At 38.8% G+C, this 15,318-nt stretch overlaps 1 protein-coding gene across 1 annotated transcript in view; it reads right to left on the reverse strand.

Annotated features, from left to right (window-relative positions):
- RSF1 (remodeling and spacing factor 1) overlaps positions 1-15,318 on the reverse strand; it is a 67,115-nt gene that overhangs the window by 12,474 nt on the left and 39,323 nt on the right. The window contains exons 7-13 of the mRNA XM_039561940.1: positions 14,222-14,419; positions 12,938-13,042; positions 11,499-11,578; positions 6,779-6,833; positions 5,378-5,484; positions 2,371-2,438; positions 1,078-1,285 (exon numbers count right to left, since the gene is read on the reverse strand). Coding sequence (XP_039417874.1) covers positions 1,078-1,285; positions 2,371-2,438; positions 5,378-5,484; positions 6,779-6,833; positions 11,499-11,578; positions 12,938-13,042; positions 14,222-14,419 — 821 coding nt within the window. The remainder of the gene's footprint in view (positions 1-1,077; positions 1,286-2,370; positions 2,439-5,377; positions 5,485-6,778; positions 6,834-11,498; positions 11,579-12,937; positions 13,043-14,221; positions 14,420-15,318) is intronic.

Here is a 15,318-nt window from a genome sequence, read left to right on the forward strand (position 1 = left end):
GAAAATGCATGAGTACACTTTAACAGATCAATGCACTATTAATTCTATGACATTTCCACAAGCTACACTCATTGATTGGAAATTTCCAGCACATGTAGCTCAATTATTCAGGGTGCCACTGAAATGTCCTCAGCATGGTCACAGGTGAAAAACAAAGCTCAAAATTTGCATCTATCTTGTACAGATTTTCCATACACTTAGTAAATTGACTCCAGTGATTGGTGTAAAGCTTCAAATGTTGCTGGTGAAGAGCCTACAGCCTCATGCTTGCTGTATTATGTTGCTTCATTGAGGCATAAAGTTAATCTAAAATTATCAATTTTTTTAACATCACTAACTGCCCAGACTGAATGATGAGAAATTCTGTGGAAAGTGAGTTTCAGTCAGCCAGAGCAATACTTATGTAGTTTAAAGCTTCACATGACATGTATTTGTTTTCTACAGTATAAGCCACTTCTTTCGCTGTTTTCAAACTCTACCTCCTACAGAGCAGCAATGAAGAACTAATTTCAGAATCTGCCTGTCAAGTTCTGCATGCTCTAAATAATGAAAATTTTCCTCTTCCAATTTCTAAATGACAATCGGGCCAAAAAAAATTCCCACAGAATAGGAATTTCAACTTTTATTTTTAAAAGGAAACAAGCAGCTTCATTTTAGCTACATTTTTGTTAAGGATTTCTGCTGGACAGTCACATCAGCCAGAGAACTGAGCCCACCTGGCTCCTTCACCAACAAAAGCCTGTAGTGAGGCCTCAAACATCCCAGTAACATTTCCAGAATGTGTTATGCTTAAAATTTAATTGGATGATGTCAGCACATGGATCCAGAGTGCAGTTTTTCGAGTACAATGATGCTCCCCTAGGTAAGGAGGACCTCATGGTAGGGGTTTTGGAATGGGTGATCTTTAAGGTCCCTTTCAACCCAAATCATTCTATCATTCTGTGACTTTTACTGGCACTGTGTAGTGCCATCCCAGCACTGGGAACATGCTCCTGATGATCATTTCAGGGGCACTGCAGAGTCACAGAAGCCTGTAGAGGTCAGTGATTTGTGGTGGAAGTTAAATTGCAGACCTACCCATCACTGATCTTGAATTCATCCTCACTCTCCTCTTCATCCATGTTACTGTCACTATCCAAGTCATTTAGTCGCCGTCGTTTCTTGCGTCGTGCTGCAGCAGCCCTTTGTGGTCGCTTGTTTTCCTTCCTTTCTTCCTCTAGGATTGTGGAAATGTCTTTTCCACGGTGACCTGTGATATTTGACATGTCTTTGCCTCTGCCAATGCCTGAATTCAGAGACAGAAAGGGGAATCAATAGCAAGTTTATTTTCTTGCTTAACTTTCCACAGATCTTGCATGTGCTTAACTTCAGTTTATTTTCTGTAAAGCAGAATATTTTTTTGTCAAGCAAGACTCTGTCCAGAGTCTTGCTCCTGACACACAAAGCCCAGCTGTGGTCGCTTGGAAATACTGTGGTCCATGCAGAAGGTCATGGTTAAGTGTCAGCACTCTGATGCTCAACCCCAACCCACATTATTACCCCACCAATGCCTTTTGAGAGGGCAATTATCAAAAAATATACTTTTTTTGTAATGGTGAATACCGTTCTTGGGAGATTAAGTGTTTGAGTAGCTGTTTGGCCAGGAAGTAGAGTTTTTGAAAAGTTGCTTCAGTGTTGAGACTTGGTTATGTTTACTGTAGTGGACCTTGTGTTACACGCCCACAGACACACGATTTTCAGATTGTCTGCCTACATCCATGAGCTTCTGAATCTGGTGAGTGCATGGAAATGCCACAGGCCAAACAACTGAGGGACAATACTTCATGGCTGTTTTCTCCAGGCAAGTGAAGGTGATACAGAAGCACAAATCCACCTCCATCCCTCAGACAGTGCGGAAGATCTCTTTTGCCTTAACAGGCAACAAAGAACAGAATTTCACTTTACTCACATTCAGCTGAGAAGTGCTTATAGAGCTGGATGAATATTAAGAAAATTTGGTACACACAGTCTTCAGGGGGTCCAGCTGCAGAGCAATTTGTGAGCCCTCTTTTTACAGGGGACAAATGTCAAGAGCACTGCTGCCACTCCAATCTCAAATCCAAAATTTACTCATTACATATATAAAAACCTGTACAGGCTGAATTTAACTATCAACTTTTACTAATTTTCTGACACCTTTTGCCAGCTTGGGATGACCATTCCTGAGGGAAATTTACTTCATGTCCAAAAATACAGCAGTAAAAAAAACCCTGGCAAACTTCAAAGTTTAAAGGGAGAGGATTATATTTGTTGCTTCTCGTATCAAAATAAATTTGGTCTCCATCTTCTTATCACCATTGCAATGGAAAACAAGTAACATCAGAAACATACCTCCTCCATCAGCCTCCTTGATATCATCTTCAATTGCCTCATCAATTGCCTCATCAAATTCATCAAACCTAAAAATAACAGCTTTCATTTACCACTTTGAAGTGAACCTTAATTAAATCGTTATGAAAACACACCTCAAAATCTGAAGAAGTTACACTGCACAGACAGTGGGCTGGATACATAATAAACTAAAATAATGGGCCAGATTTTTAAAAAATGGCTATTTTATTATCAAAGTTGTGTTTCTTATTTCTATTTGCTTGCAAATTATTTACCACTGCCTCTCTTACTATTGAGTTATATGAACAGAAATCCCCTTCCATTTTACACAACATGCCTCTGAATTTAACAATATATAATCTGAAACTTCTTTAAAATAGTTTCAGTGGCATTTTCACACAAAGTATTCATCACTTTTTCCACTTTTATTAGATGACATTAGCTCTACCAACCTTCAAAACAGCCTGAGAATCATCTATTAAACTCAATGTAAAATTCTTTATTCTGTCTTTATTCTGATTTCATATAGCTGCTTTCTACTCTTAAAGCTCATGATACTTTATGGATCTGCAACATTCTAAGCTGAACAGATAAAACAAAACACAAAGTACAAAGTTCCTTGTAAATCTACATAAGTAAGTTGTAATGCAATGTTACTGAATAGGATAACTGAATAGGACAAACAAAAGCAAAGTATTTGAGTGTGTTTGTCCTGCAACAGCTTTTCTAAAACTGCATCAACCTCTGCACCCTGAGTAACTCATTTAAGGAGAACAGCAAACTGAAGAGATCCAATCCTTTCAACACAGATGACCTCAGTTTGTTTCTTCAGTTATGAATTCCAATTCCATAGAAAAGGATTGTTACCTGTTCCAACAAATAGAGGCCTTGAGCTCCGACATGCAAAGGTACAAATTTTATTAACTATATAGAAAAGATATTTTATTTAGATGTAAATTTTTCTTCTTGTTTTTCAAAAAGTTAATTTTTTGCATTTTTTTCAGATACAGACAACTAACAATTGGACAATACATTCATTAAAGATTCCATTTCTCAGTCATGAAAGAGAGATTACAGTTATATTTACCTTGGCCCTCCATAGGAACCTCCAGCAGTCTAATAGTTTACTCTGTATTCCAATAGTAAGCATAAAACACTTTCTCCTTTAAAAGTAAGGTGAAGAACTTCTGGTATCTTTATATTCTTTAAGAACAACTGCATACCATGCTCAAGGCAGCTCTACCCAGTGAGGAAATAACTTGGAAGTTATTCCATTAGTAAGATTAGTTCCACATTACTCAAACACTGTTTTCCCTCCACATAGCTAAAAAAATCCCCTCTTTAAAATGTGAGAAATCACTTAATGCTTTCAAAACCGCTGCTACCAAATAACCTGAGCTCAGCCACGAGCTGACAGCTGCTTGTCCATTAGGTGTAATGGAACATAATTTCTTCTGCTGCTGCTTTATTCATGATACAGGTTTTTGCTAACTTGCTCACGAGAGGACTCAACAGATGACTCAGGTGATACAAAGGGATTACAGATCTTTTAGAGAACCAGGATGCTCCACAATACAGATCTGTTTCAAACTGGAATAAGACCTTTAGCATTTATTTTCCCCTGCTGTCACAACTCTCAGTGATATCAGTGGAATTTCACTGCAGACATATAAATCTAACACACTGATACATGTAATATTTTTCTAAGCTCAAACTTATGTGCATGATGTAGTCTGTAAGAAAGATTACCACTTTTGATCAGAAGACTGATTCTTCTGGAACATTACGTTCAATAAAAATGTACTGGTTTTGCACAACATGGGTCCTGCTGAAATTGTGCCACACACCCTACAGGCAAGGGTTTTTTTTCCCCGTGGTCAGATGCTGCCTGACCTATTATTAATGTAATAGCAGATCTATGTAATCTTGCCTGTAGCATAACACTCCTTACAGGAATACTTAATTTCCCAAAGCAGCAGTGGCATTTTCATTAGTGTGACTTCTGCTGAAAAAGTCATCAAAGTCCAACAGCTAAGCAAGGTCAGACTGAGTGTTCTGACCAGGCTGGAAAACCCAGCCTATACAAACACGATGCCTCTCCTCAGCAGCAAAACCAGGCTGACTTTAAACTCAATGATGGTATTATTGCAAGGTTTGCTGTTCTAATACTGGAGTGTTCTGATTTTTGATTATAAAGGTCTACATAAAACAACTACTGGAAAGGTAGGGGGTTTTTTTAACATTCCTAATGCATCTTGGTCAAACCCCCACAATCTCTCAGGCAACCACATTCTTTTCTAATCCCAAAGGCATTCTACTTGCCTAGTGGACTGAAGATGATACAGTGTCACAAGGTATTATTTAGAAAGCAGTTTATAGAAACAACTTGGTAATACACTGAGAACAAAAGTTATTATTAAGATCATGCTGAATTTTGGAAACCTTAGTGACCTATTCTACTTTCAGAATGCTCAATATCAAAATATCAAATATCTTGGCACTTTCATTTACTAATAGCATTTTGTCACAATTTCTCTAAAGAGTTACAGATTTCTCTAAAGAGGTACATTTTTAGATGTACTGTGTGATAATTACATTTTAACTTTCATGCCCCTTTCATGTAAGGGAGGTCTAAAGCAGGGAGGGGGAAGAGAGCAAGGAATTGAAGGCCTTTAGACACAAGCAGAAGTTTCCCTTGCAAAAAGGAGAGGTTTGATTCACCTGCTTTAACTCACTTCAGAAACTGCAGTAGTACCAAAACCTTCTCAACTATTCCTGAACAAAACACCAGATACCTTTTCATTTTTTTAATGCATCACCCCTTTACTGTACCACCTCATGCTCTCACAACCACCAAGCATAACCAGTATTCAGAGGAAAGAACAAAGACACTTTAGTTGGGCTTCTCTTTTAAATGTAGGAGTTCACATGAGAATTGGTGGAATGATTCAGAAAGAAAACAACAGTATGACTTTTGCTGTACAAGCTATTTAAACAAGCTGCTTACCTGTAGCTTATGCACTTTCGGGTTCTGGTAGATCTCCTTTCGAGTTTTGATTTGGGCTTTTTGGAATCTTTCTTCTTTTCTTCCTGGCCTTCAGGTATTTCTGGCTCCTGTTCAGATCAGACAGAAGTGTCAAAAAGCTTTATCTTCTCTCTCCCTTAGCAGTCATTATGACTGAACTCATGTGATACAGATTATTCATTCTGTCTAGAAAGCTCATGTGCCCAACACAGCACATTTGAACTTGTAATATAGTGACTTATTACAGCAGTTCAGGTGAATTTGCACATTTTTCTCTTACTGGCTACATAACTTTCCAAACACAGAGTTTAAGGGTTTAGGCTATTGGATCATTGTGTTTATACTGCAATGCTGAGATCACGCCTCGGATGATACTCCCAGGACTAGTAAATGAACAAACTGTGGCCACCACTTCTACACAGTGAGCACAGGGATAGCTTTACACAGTGCAGTTTTAATAAAGTTTCATGCAGGTTAGTTTTACTATACTGTTTGCAAGTTATTAATTTAAAAGCAACATAATCTGCCCCCAGGCTGCATTTTTCAAATATTTGCTCTCAGCCATCAACTCTTTTGCAAGTTTTTAAAATCTGTTATCGTTCTTCTGTTATTCAGAGACAGGGAGGAAAAGCTGGCCTTGTTACAGCCAGGCAGAGTGGAAAGTCTATGTTTAAAATGAGCAAAAGTTCCCATTTTAAGCTGCAAAGAACAGATTGTACAATTCCAGATGAAAGCATTTGCCTAAGACTTCAAGAGACTTGTTTTAGAATGTATTTAAGTGAGAAGAGGCTGTTCTTCATGTGAATCAAAGCATTTTTCCTCTTTTCCCAAGGGAAACCATAAAAAAGCATCTGTTAATGAAACACTGAATGTTTACAGTTTTTAATCACATGACCTTAACATCCCCTCATTGAAGGCAAATGCTATGCTGCTAAAAGATACTACATATTCCCCTCTGAATCATAAGCCAGAAACATTTGTTTCCATCAGTTCCAAAGGAAAGCCTTGACAATTAGCTCAGACCTAGATAACTGCACAGCAAACACCGGAGTTAAGTAACTGAATCCCACCTTTATAAACTACTGAATATTGGAGCACTCAATGCAAAACCCAACTGTAATGGGCAGGGAGGCGGTTCTGCAATCTCTCACTGGGAGAGGACTCTGTGTGGCATCGGGTGGCTCTAGTAAACACCATAAAGCTCCCTTGGTTTCTCTGCTATATTCTGTCTAAAATGAAGGGTCTAGAATTATTTCTGATCTGCATATAGATCGATTTTTCTTTCCAAGATGCTACTACCACCTCTGACAGAGCACTGAGGAACTTCCTCCCTGAGAAGTTTGGAAAATAAAACAATAATACCACATAGAAACAGTAGCTTACCTGAGGTGGAATGATGTTCTCAATACTGATGCCCACATACACCAATCGCTCTTTTCTTGAGGAGAGAAAGAAAATGAAAATAAGCTTACAGAAAGTCTGCAGGTATCTAAAACAATGCTGTAATTAGCACCATTTGAAGCTCTTACTATCATTAGGCAGAAACATCCCAAGAGGATGTTCCAAATGAAAACAGTTACTGAAGTTGGGATTATGTGCTAATTCTCATGTGATTACATTTTCCTGCATGTATAATGTAAGATATAGCCAAAGAGTTCTGATAATTAACAGTACTCGAAGACTGTGGGCACCACAGAAATTATTGAATTTGGGGTGTAAAAAGTAAAAACCGACTGAAAAATATTAATGCTGTGATGAAGACTGTGTTGTCAGATCCATAACTACCACCAATCATGAAGGCGATGAAAGAAAATGGGAATTCAAAATCACACTAAACTGGAAAAAATACATAAAGATAGGATGCAATCCAAAATGGATAAATGCCAGATCTTAGACCCAAGCAGGAACAACCAACTCTAGAAACGCCAGGGGAAAAATAACTGCCTACAGAGCAATTCTTTGCCAGAGAAGAACAGCCTGAGCAAAGATCAGCAGAGCCAAACTGCTGCACAAAGAACTATGATGACAGATGGATGTGCAAATACGAAAACAGCTGACAGGACACCTGAAGGACACCTGCCATGGCAGTCAGCCCTGTTCACATCTGGCTGGAGTACTTAAAGCCATCTGGGCACCACACATTCTCCAAGAAAGATGTGATCCAGCTGAAGAGTTCAGAGCTAGCCAGTGGGAGTTACTGGAGGGCAGCAGACATGCTCTGTAGAGAAGGACTAAAAAAATAGGATGGATTGGTGTAGAGAACACTTGACCAAAGATGGGAGAGAGAGAAGTACTCAAATACAGCGAAGACTCTTGTAAGGAGAAGCAGGCTGTCCTCCTTGTGCATAGCATGTTACAGGATTAAATCTTCGTAAGCAAAATTCAGTTTAGACTTGGCTTCCCTCAACACAGACATCCTGCATCACATGAATTGCCTCAGGGACAACTCTGGCTCCTGAAGGACACAAGTCTCCTCTAAGCCCTGTTGTATCTGTCAGTCTCAACTAGACATGGATTTCCTAACACTTCAGAAACAGGATGCTGATCTCCATGGTGCTGAACTGAGCTTTCAAAAAAGCAGTGTCTCAGGAAGAATAGCCAAGTACTAATGCAGACCAGGGTGGGTAACCAAATTCCCATCACCATAAGTCCCTACTAGCCTTTTTCTAAGAAAAAAAGGGGTAATTGAAACAAATTAAGAGCGCAATGAAAGTTGGTGGCATTTACTGGTGTCTGGAAGGACTCAGGATTTTTGAACTGAAGTGTCTCCATCAATCAGAATCAGTTTACTGAAGTTACAGGGAGTGCTCGCATGAGCATGTCACACTACACTTGAGTTGCAACAGGATGCATTATGCACATAACTGCACAAATGCCCAAGACACATATTAATTTTAGATATGTTTACTTCATTGTGTTATGTTTTGCAAATACAAGCATCTGTGTGTAAAAATTTTGTTTCCAGTACTCTCATTAAGTTCTAAAGAATCTAAGGAAATTTGGAAAGTCTTCTGAGTAGCCTTCTGCACTATTACATTCTAGCATAATATTCTTTTCTTAAAATGAACAAGCACAGTTCCTAAAGTAATACTTACAAAGAGTAAAAATGGATTTTAGGTTGTTTTACAGCTAAAAAGACCCTGGACTTTGACAACTTGGTATCAATATGCCTACTGAAGTGACTGGCTGTCTATAAAAGGAATGTAAATGCTTCTAAGTGATAGATAAAAAGAAATCCTCATCCACCTGGGCACCATGAGATTGGTTGGATGAGGAGGAAGAAGGCTGTGCAAAATTACTTTGCTCTTGAAAATGAATTAAAATAACATTTTAAGGCAAGGAATACAATTGCTGAAATGAGAAAGGAACTAGAAGTATTCAGCAAGTGTCTTGGATGGTTTACTCAACTTCTCATTTCTTGTAATGCAAAACATCAAGAGACAGGAGAAAAATTCATCTGTTTTTAAACGTGATCAGCAAGGTTTTCCAGTTCTGCTGTTCTTCTCCCTGGCTTGAGTATACACTGCTTAAGAATGCAGCAAATGGAACAAGGCTGAGGGTAAAGGTCTTGAAAGGAAATGCAAAATTATATCAAATGAATTCCTTATTCCTTTTGTGGCAGACAGGAGCTCAAGACTTTAGCCAAGAGTTTGAACATTTGAACCAAGCCATCTCAGAGGGCAGCAGCAGATAAGCACTGACTGGTTATAAAGTCAATATAAAAAATTATAAATTCAAGCAAATATTTTGTATCAATTAAGCAGCTGCAAGAGTTTCTACAGGGAAGTTATGAAAGTGTGCATGAAAGCAAGTACTCCACCTGGTTTGGCCAGGGAGAATTAGACAAGTAGTTCCTAGACAGATTTTCAATTAAGAAGTCTGAGAGTATCTAACATGGATTAAAAGGGGGATCCTAAAAAGCTTTAATCCCTCCAGCTGGTGGTAGGACACGATTATAGAAGTTAGTCTGTACATGAGAAACCTGAAATTCAGCCAGGTTGTTGTGGTAGCACCTTGGATTCATGAAGAGAAAAAGGGGGGGAAAAAGGTATGACTTCATCCATGTATTTGTAAGTCAACATGAAAGCTGAAGGTTTCATTTAAAAAACCAGTGACGTAACAGTTGGGATGCACAAGCACACGGCTGAGCAGCTGAATCAGCCTCAGCCATTCCTGAGAGCTGGAAAGAGCACAACAATATCACTACTTCAAAAAGCATGATAGTAACACTGGTTCAAAGAACTTGTTAGGTAGACAGATCCATAATGACAGAGTTCGATCTCTTCTCCTTGCAAAAAAGACAGACACCAGCCATATACTAAGTTTTCAGAAACACTACATTCAAGTATGTCTGTGCCCCAAACAACCAACCTGCTTTAACTTATACACTAAGCTGTAATAAGGACTATCATTTTCTCTGGCATTATAATTCTTCAGCCTTTTTACCTTACTGTTTGCTACAATACACCATTAAGTTGGAAGACTTCAATATTTGACTATTGTATTTTGAAGTCTATTGTAACTCAAGCTTATTTCTAAGAAAAAACATTAAAAATAACTAAATAAAAACCTCCATTTTATGACATACAATATAAAGCATTAGGTTCATTTGGTATGAGGATCAAATTGCAAAACAGTTATTAAACATCTGTTTCAGACACTGAAAACTGCTATGGTATCAATTGTATCTTCTCCTGTTGCTCTCAGAAGATTGTGTTTTTATGCAACACTGGTGATTTCAAGAAAGCAATACAGACTTGCATGCCATGTAATGTTTGCCAGCAGAATAATTACCAAAGTAGGTCCGAAAATACTGTTCACTAGTAATGAGCACTCCCACCACAAAGCAAAGCAGCAGAGTTCCTGTGTGTCCCGTACTCCTGCACAGATGGAGGCTGTGTATATGCTGAGCTCACTCATAAAAATAGCTGATAGTTTCACTCCCAAAGCTACAAATTCAGCAGAATTGGCAATGGGTAATTTCACCACAGTATGATGTAGATACACTCTGAGCAGAAGTAGTGACATCAGGAACAGTTGGTACTTGATCTGTCACTATCATTGTTGCTGCTGCAACAGCAATAACAAACAGATTTGAAGAAAGCTGAAAGCACACACAGATTGTGCTCTGATCTTCCCAGCACTGACTCGCTACATCTCAATACTACAGTCCCTGCCACAAATACAAGCCTGCACAATTACTTTCTTTAAAAGGGTGTCACCTTCTGGTGAAATTTGCCTTTTAAGATAAAATTCATGCAAAGTTTTGTTTAATAATGCATACAGATGTTATTAAATTCTGCAAAGTAATCAATATATGTCCTAAAAGATATAAATTATGCAGACTGTGTTTCATGTCCCTCATTCTCAGGTCTGAAAACTGCCAATAGAATGTTCGAACTATTAAGATTGTTGTTCCTAAATGCAGTAAATCTATTTGCATTTAGCCTTTGGTAATGGCAGGGGTGGACAGTTGGTCAGAGCAGGGTGATAATAATGCCAAGGTTGTGGATTCAATCCCTGCCTGGGCCATTCACTGAAGAGTTGAACTCGATCCTTGTGGGTCCCTTCCAATTCAGAATATTCTGTGATTCTGTGAAACTTCACTGACCCACTGCCCTACACCAATTGCTGCATAATCTTGTACATTTGACAGAGTTTAATAGACTCTAAAGCAACAACACTCAAATCCCACAATAATCTGGATGACTTTTGGAGCAAAGTCAAGACTTAACCTTGCTTACAGCAGGAAGTCTACACATGACTGACAGTATTACTGAAGTATTCCTGAACACAAGAAGCTGAACCAGTGCTGGAAACCCTTTAACTACTGGTATAAGAAAGTCAAATTTGTGTTCAGGCACTTCAACTAAAGTTCAGTACAAATGTATTTGCTTATCTTTTCCAATTATTGGACTTTTTCTCCCTTCTTGCAAGCTGTCCCAGCACTGAGCCAGCAATAATCGGTGGGAAGTCAAAACTGGTCTTACCAATTCCTAGTCTCATCTATGCTTTTCTCCCCAGTCCCCGGTTATTTTAATGCTTGCTCAGTTATTACCACCCCCTGCACAGCACTGCTGTGAGTGCATCCAAACAACAGTACCTGCGTTCTGCACGCTCCTTCTTTTTTAAGACAACATCCAGATCTTGTAATTGTTCCTCTAATTTCTCACAGAGTAATTTCTAAAGGAAGGAAACACAGTATTAGTCTATTTCATAACTAGCTATTTTCACATTGAACTACATTCAGACTCTTCATTCACTCTGTCTGTATTTGCCTGGAAGAAGCCTTGCTACACTGGAGGCTCCTCTTCAATGAACAAGGCTTTACAATAAAACCTGTCTTTTTAAAACATGAGCTGCACCATCAGGTCAAGGTTGGATGAGGCTTTGAGCAACCTGGTCCAATGGAAGGTGTCCCTGCCCATGGCAAAGGAGGTTGGAACTCTGTGAGTTCAGTGGACAGTACAGCAAAAAGCAGAGATACACTTTAGGATCATTTTCTTACCAAATACTCAAGGAGCTGTATGTAAAAATGACTTCCAATGGACAAATTCTGCCTTATTCCATGTTAATGCTCTCATTATACTATTTCCAAGGATGATCTTCACCCTTTTAACATCTGTCATTTTTCACACTGACAAGTACTTTAACAGCAACAGAACAAGGATATGGTCTAACTACAAGTGTAAAGAAAACATTCTAACATATTCAAAATCATCACTACTTAAAAACACTCCTCAGAATACAACTAAAAATCAACACCAAATAGACTCATCTCACATCATGCCCAATGTCACTAGCTTATTGTAGGGCAACAGCCCTTTTGGCACAGAATTTCTCTAAAACCAAGGAAGGGGTTTGGGATCAAGCAGATTATTCTGAAAATGTGTATAAATTATTTCCCATTAATTTAACAAGAGCAGCATCACACACTTCCTGCTTATCCTCCCAAGTACCAACTCTGCTTCTAACCTTGAAAAAAGGGTTCATACTTGTCTATTACTTGAACAGAACAACCCTGGCTTTCCCAGCAGAGACAAACTATACCCTGAGCTTCATCAGTACGGCAGCTTTCTCTAACCAGCTTCTGAGCAAACATCTCTGAAGAAGGAATAGCACTTCAGAAACAGCTGCTTGCTCTGGCCACTGATCCATCCCTTGTTGCCTACTGCTTCCGCCTCCAGGATGATAACTTAAATGTTTCTTTTGGGAAAAATTAAGACCTATCTTTAATACTATACTAGTGTTGAGGTGATTTAATCAGAGAAGGGAGATGCTCAGTGTGACTGGAGATTCCCATCTACAAGTCAGCACCACACAGTCACTCATCACTAGCAGAAGAAAGAAAGAGAAAACCACATCACAAACTCAAGTTTTACTAACAGAAAGGAGAGAAGATCAGCAGTCCTACCATTCATCCCAGTCTATTTGTTAACAGATGAAAAAGATTATAGAAAGAACTTGTTAAAGTCCCAGCCAATCTCCACAACCACAAGGAAAGCTGCAAAGGAGAAGAGTGAAGTCACATAGGAACCATACATGCTGGCAAGGCGGGCAGAACCACTCTCCATCAGGGATGATCATCAGTGGAGGGCGAAGGCAGGCTGTGTGGTAGCCGCTGTCACAAGAGTCACACAACAAAATCTGTGCAAACAAAACATGTCATGAATATCTTTTGGCACTCACAACGTGTAACAAGCTCCAGAACTATTTCCCCAGCCAATGCAGAAGCATTTGGACTGTGCCAAAAAAAACCCAAAAATCCTGTACCACTTATCCTGTAGCAGGGTTTTTATGGGGAAGTTTATTTATCACAGTTTTCCATGCTAACTCCAGATTTCCCCTTACTGTACCTTCTCAGTACTTAGTGCTACTGGACTATGTAGACTATGTGCCCTTAGTGTAGAATCTGGTAATGCTTTCCAGACCCTAGACTAAGTGGAAAACTCCATCTGACCAAGATGTGGTATGACCTGTTTTCCCTGTACACTCTTACGCAGGAAACCTGGCCTATTTCCTTAGTCAGGATAATTTTATGACCTGGGCAGTAGGGACAAAGTCTGGCAGGCTTGCAGGACATCCGGAATTAGGCAACTACTAAAAGTTCATCCTTAGTTGGGTAAAATTTGAGATATCCCTTGCCATAAAACTTGAGGAACAAAGCTGGCATAACCTGTGTGTATATCTACTGAAATGTTTATCTCTAACATCCTAAAGGTCAAACTTTCTCTCAGCTATGCCAGGATATCTGTCAAACAGCCAAGAGGGGGCTTATTTTGTGGATTTGTATCAGGACTGCACATGATGATTTCCCAAATAAACAGAAGAATTCATGATGGTATCTACCACAAATAAATGAGAACCATGAGAAACAGCAAAATCATGTTGTGCTGTGTCTGGGATTTCACTGTACTCAGTCCTCAGGGTGAGATGCAGCTACATCCAATGAAGATGACTATGCAGCTGTAGCTATGTCATAAGATATTGGAAAGCAGGTATCACACTGCTGGGAATCTTTTTAATGTTGTTTCCTCTGTATTCATTGCAACTGCAGGCACAATCTCAAAGCCTCACACAGATTGGTTCTCAATGGGCTAAGGTGAGTTATACCTCATAAAACATGGTATTTTTGTTTTGGCAAACAGGAAAAATAACTTCCTTCCCTCCTTATCAAAGGCAACTCACCGACTCTCATGAGTTTACCACCTAAAACGTAGAAGATGCCCTCCTACGTATGGCCACCCTGAAGGATGATGTGCCTTCAGCACCATCAAAGTCAATCCACCAAATCTGACACAACAGAGGCTTTCCCCAAAATCCTACCAGCTCAGGATGATTGGGAAGGCCACACTTCTTGCACGGCTCATCATCATCAGCAGGTGGAGCTTCTTCTTCCTCCTCTTCCTCCTCTTCTTCCTCCTCCTCAGAGTTTTTTTCACTCTCAGAGTCCTCAGTCTCTTCATTACTTGAGTATTTCCACCTGCCACGTGTCCGTGTACCCGTCCACCGAACTTTGCTTCTCTATGAGACACCATTTAAAGAAAAAACACAAAGGAAGCTCACAGTTTCTTCCTAGATCTTAAAAAAAATATTTGTCTCCAGAGTAAAGTGATTCATTTCAGTCAGAACAGCTGCAGTAAATTTTCAGCAGAGCATTTCAATGAATATATTGTCTTAAGATCCTTAAAATGCAGCAAGATAAAGGGAGAAAACATTGCATCTATGTGCAGAAAGAAACTTTCAAATAAGATTTAAAAGTAGGAAGACAAATTTTTTCACTCAGCCCCTTTTTTTCTATTTTGGCAAGGCAAACTTCATAGTGAACATGGTAATTCCACATTTCAACTTTCTGACTTTTTCATGATAATTTGCCTCAACCCAAAGAGATTTTTTTTTTCTCCCACCTACCCCCCCCCCCAAAGAGTTTATGCATTTTATTTTACTTTAGAAAATGTGTTTGTTTCTGAAAAAAGATCATTGCACCTTATAAGTGCATAACTTCTGTCCAGGTCTTTTTTCACATTTATACTTTTTCATTATTTTTCTTAAGTGAAACATGATTCAGTTGGTGCTTCTTTTTTGCTAATCAAAGGGGCATCTACCCCTTTCAATAATATACCATATTATGAATGAAATATCATATTTTGAATATATATTACCACATTTTGAATGAAAAACAGGTTTCAATTAAAATTCAGAAGACAATTCTGAATTATTTAAACTACTTCATGCAACTAAGATAGTTTAGATTTAAAGCAACATGTCAAACAGAAGAAACTTTTGTTCCCATTGACTGATTTGTTTCTCACACCCGTCATTCTCTCACAACTCATTACCCTCACTCCCCACAGACACTGAAAAAGGAAAATAACTTTTCCAGCTTTTTCAACTCAAAACATTTTTTGAATTTTGACTAAACT

This window comes from Corvus cornix, chromosome 1, assembly GCF_000738735.6.
Source record: "Corvus cornix cornix isolate S_Up_H32 chromosome 1, ASM73873v5, whole genome shotgun sequence".
Classification (NCBI taxonomy): domain Eukaryota; kingdom Metazoa; phylum Chordata; class Aves; order Passeriformes; family Corvidae; genus Corvus; species Corvus cornix.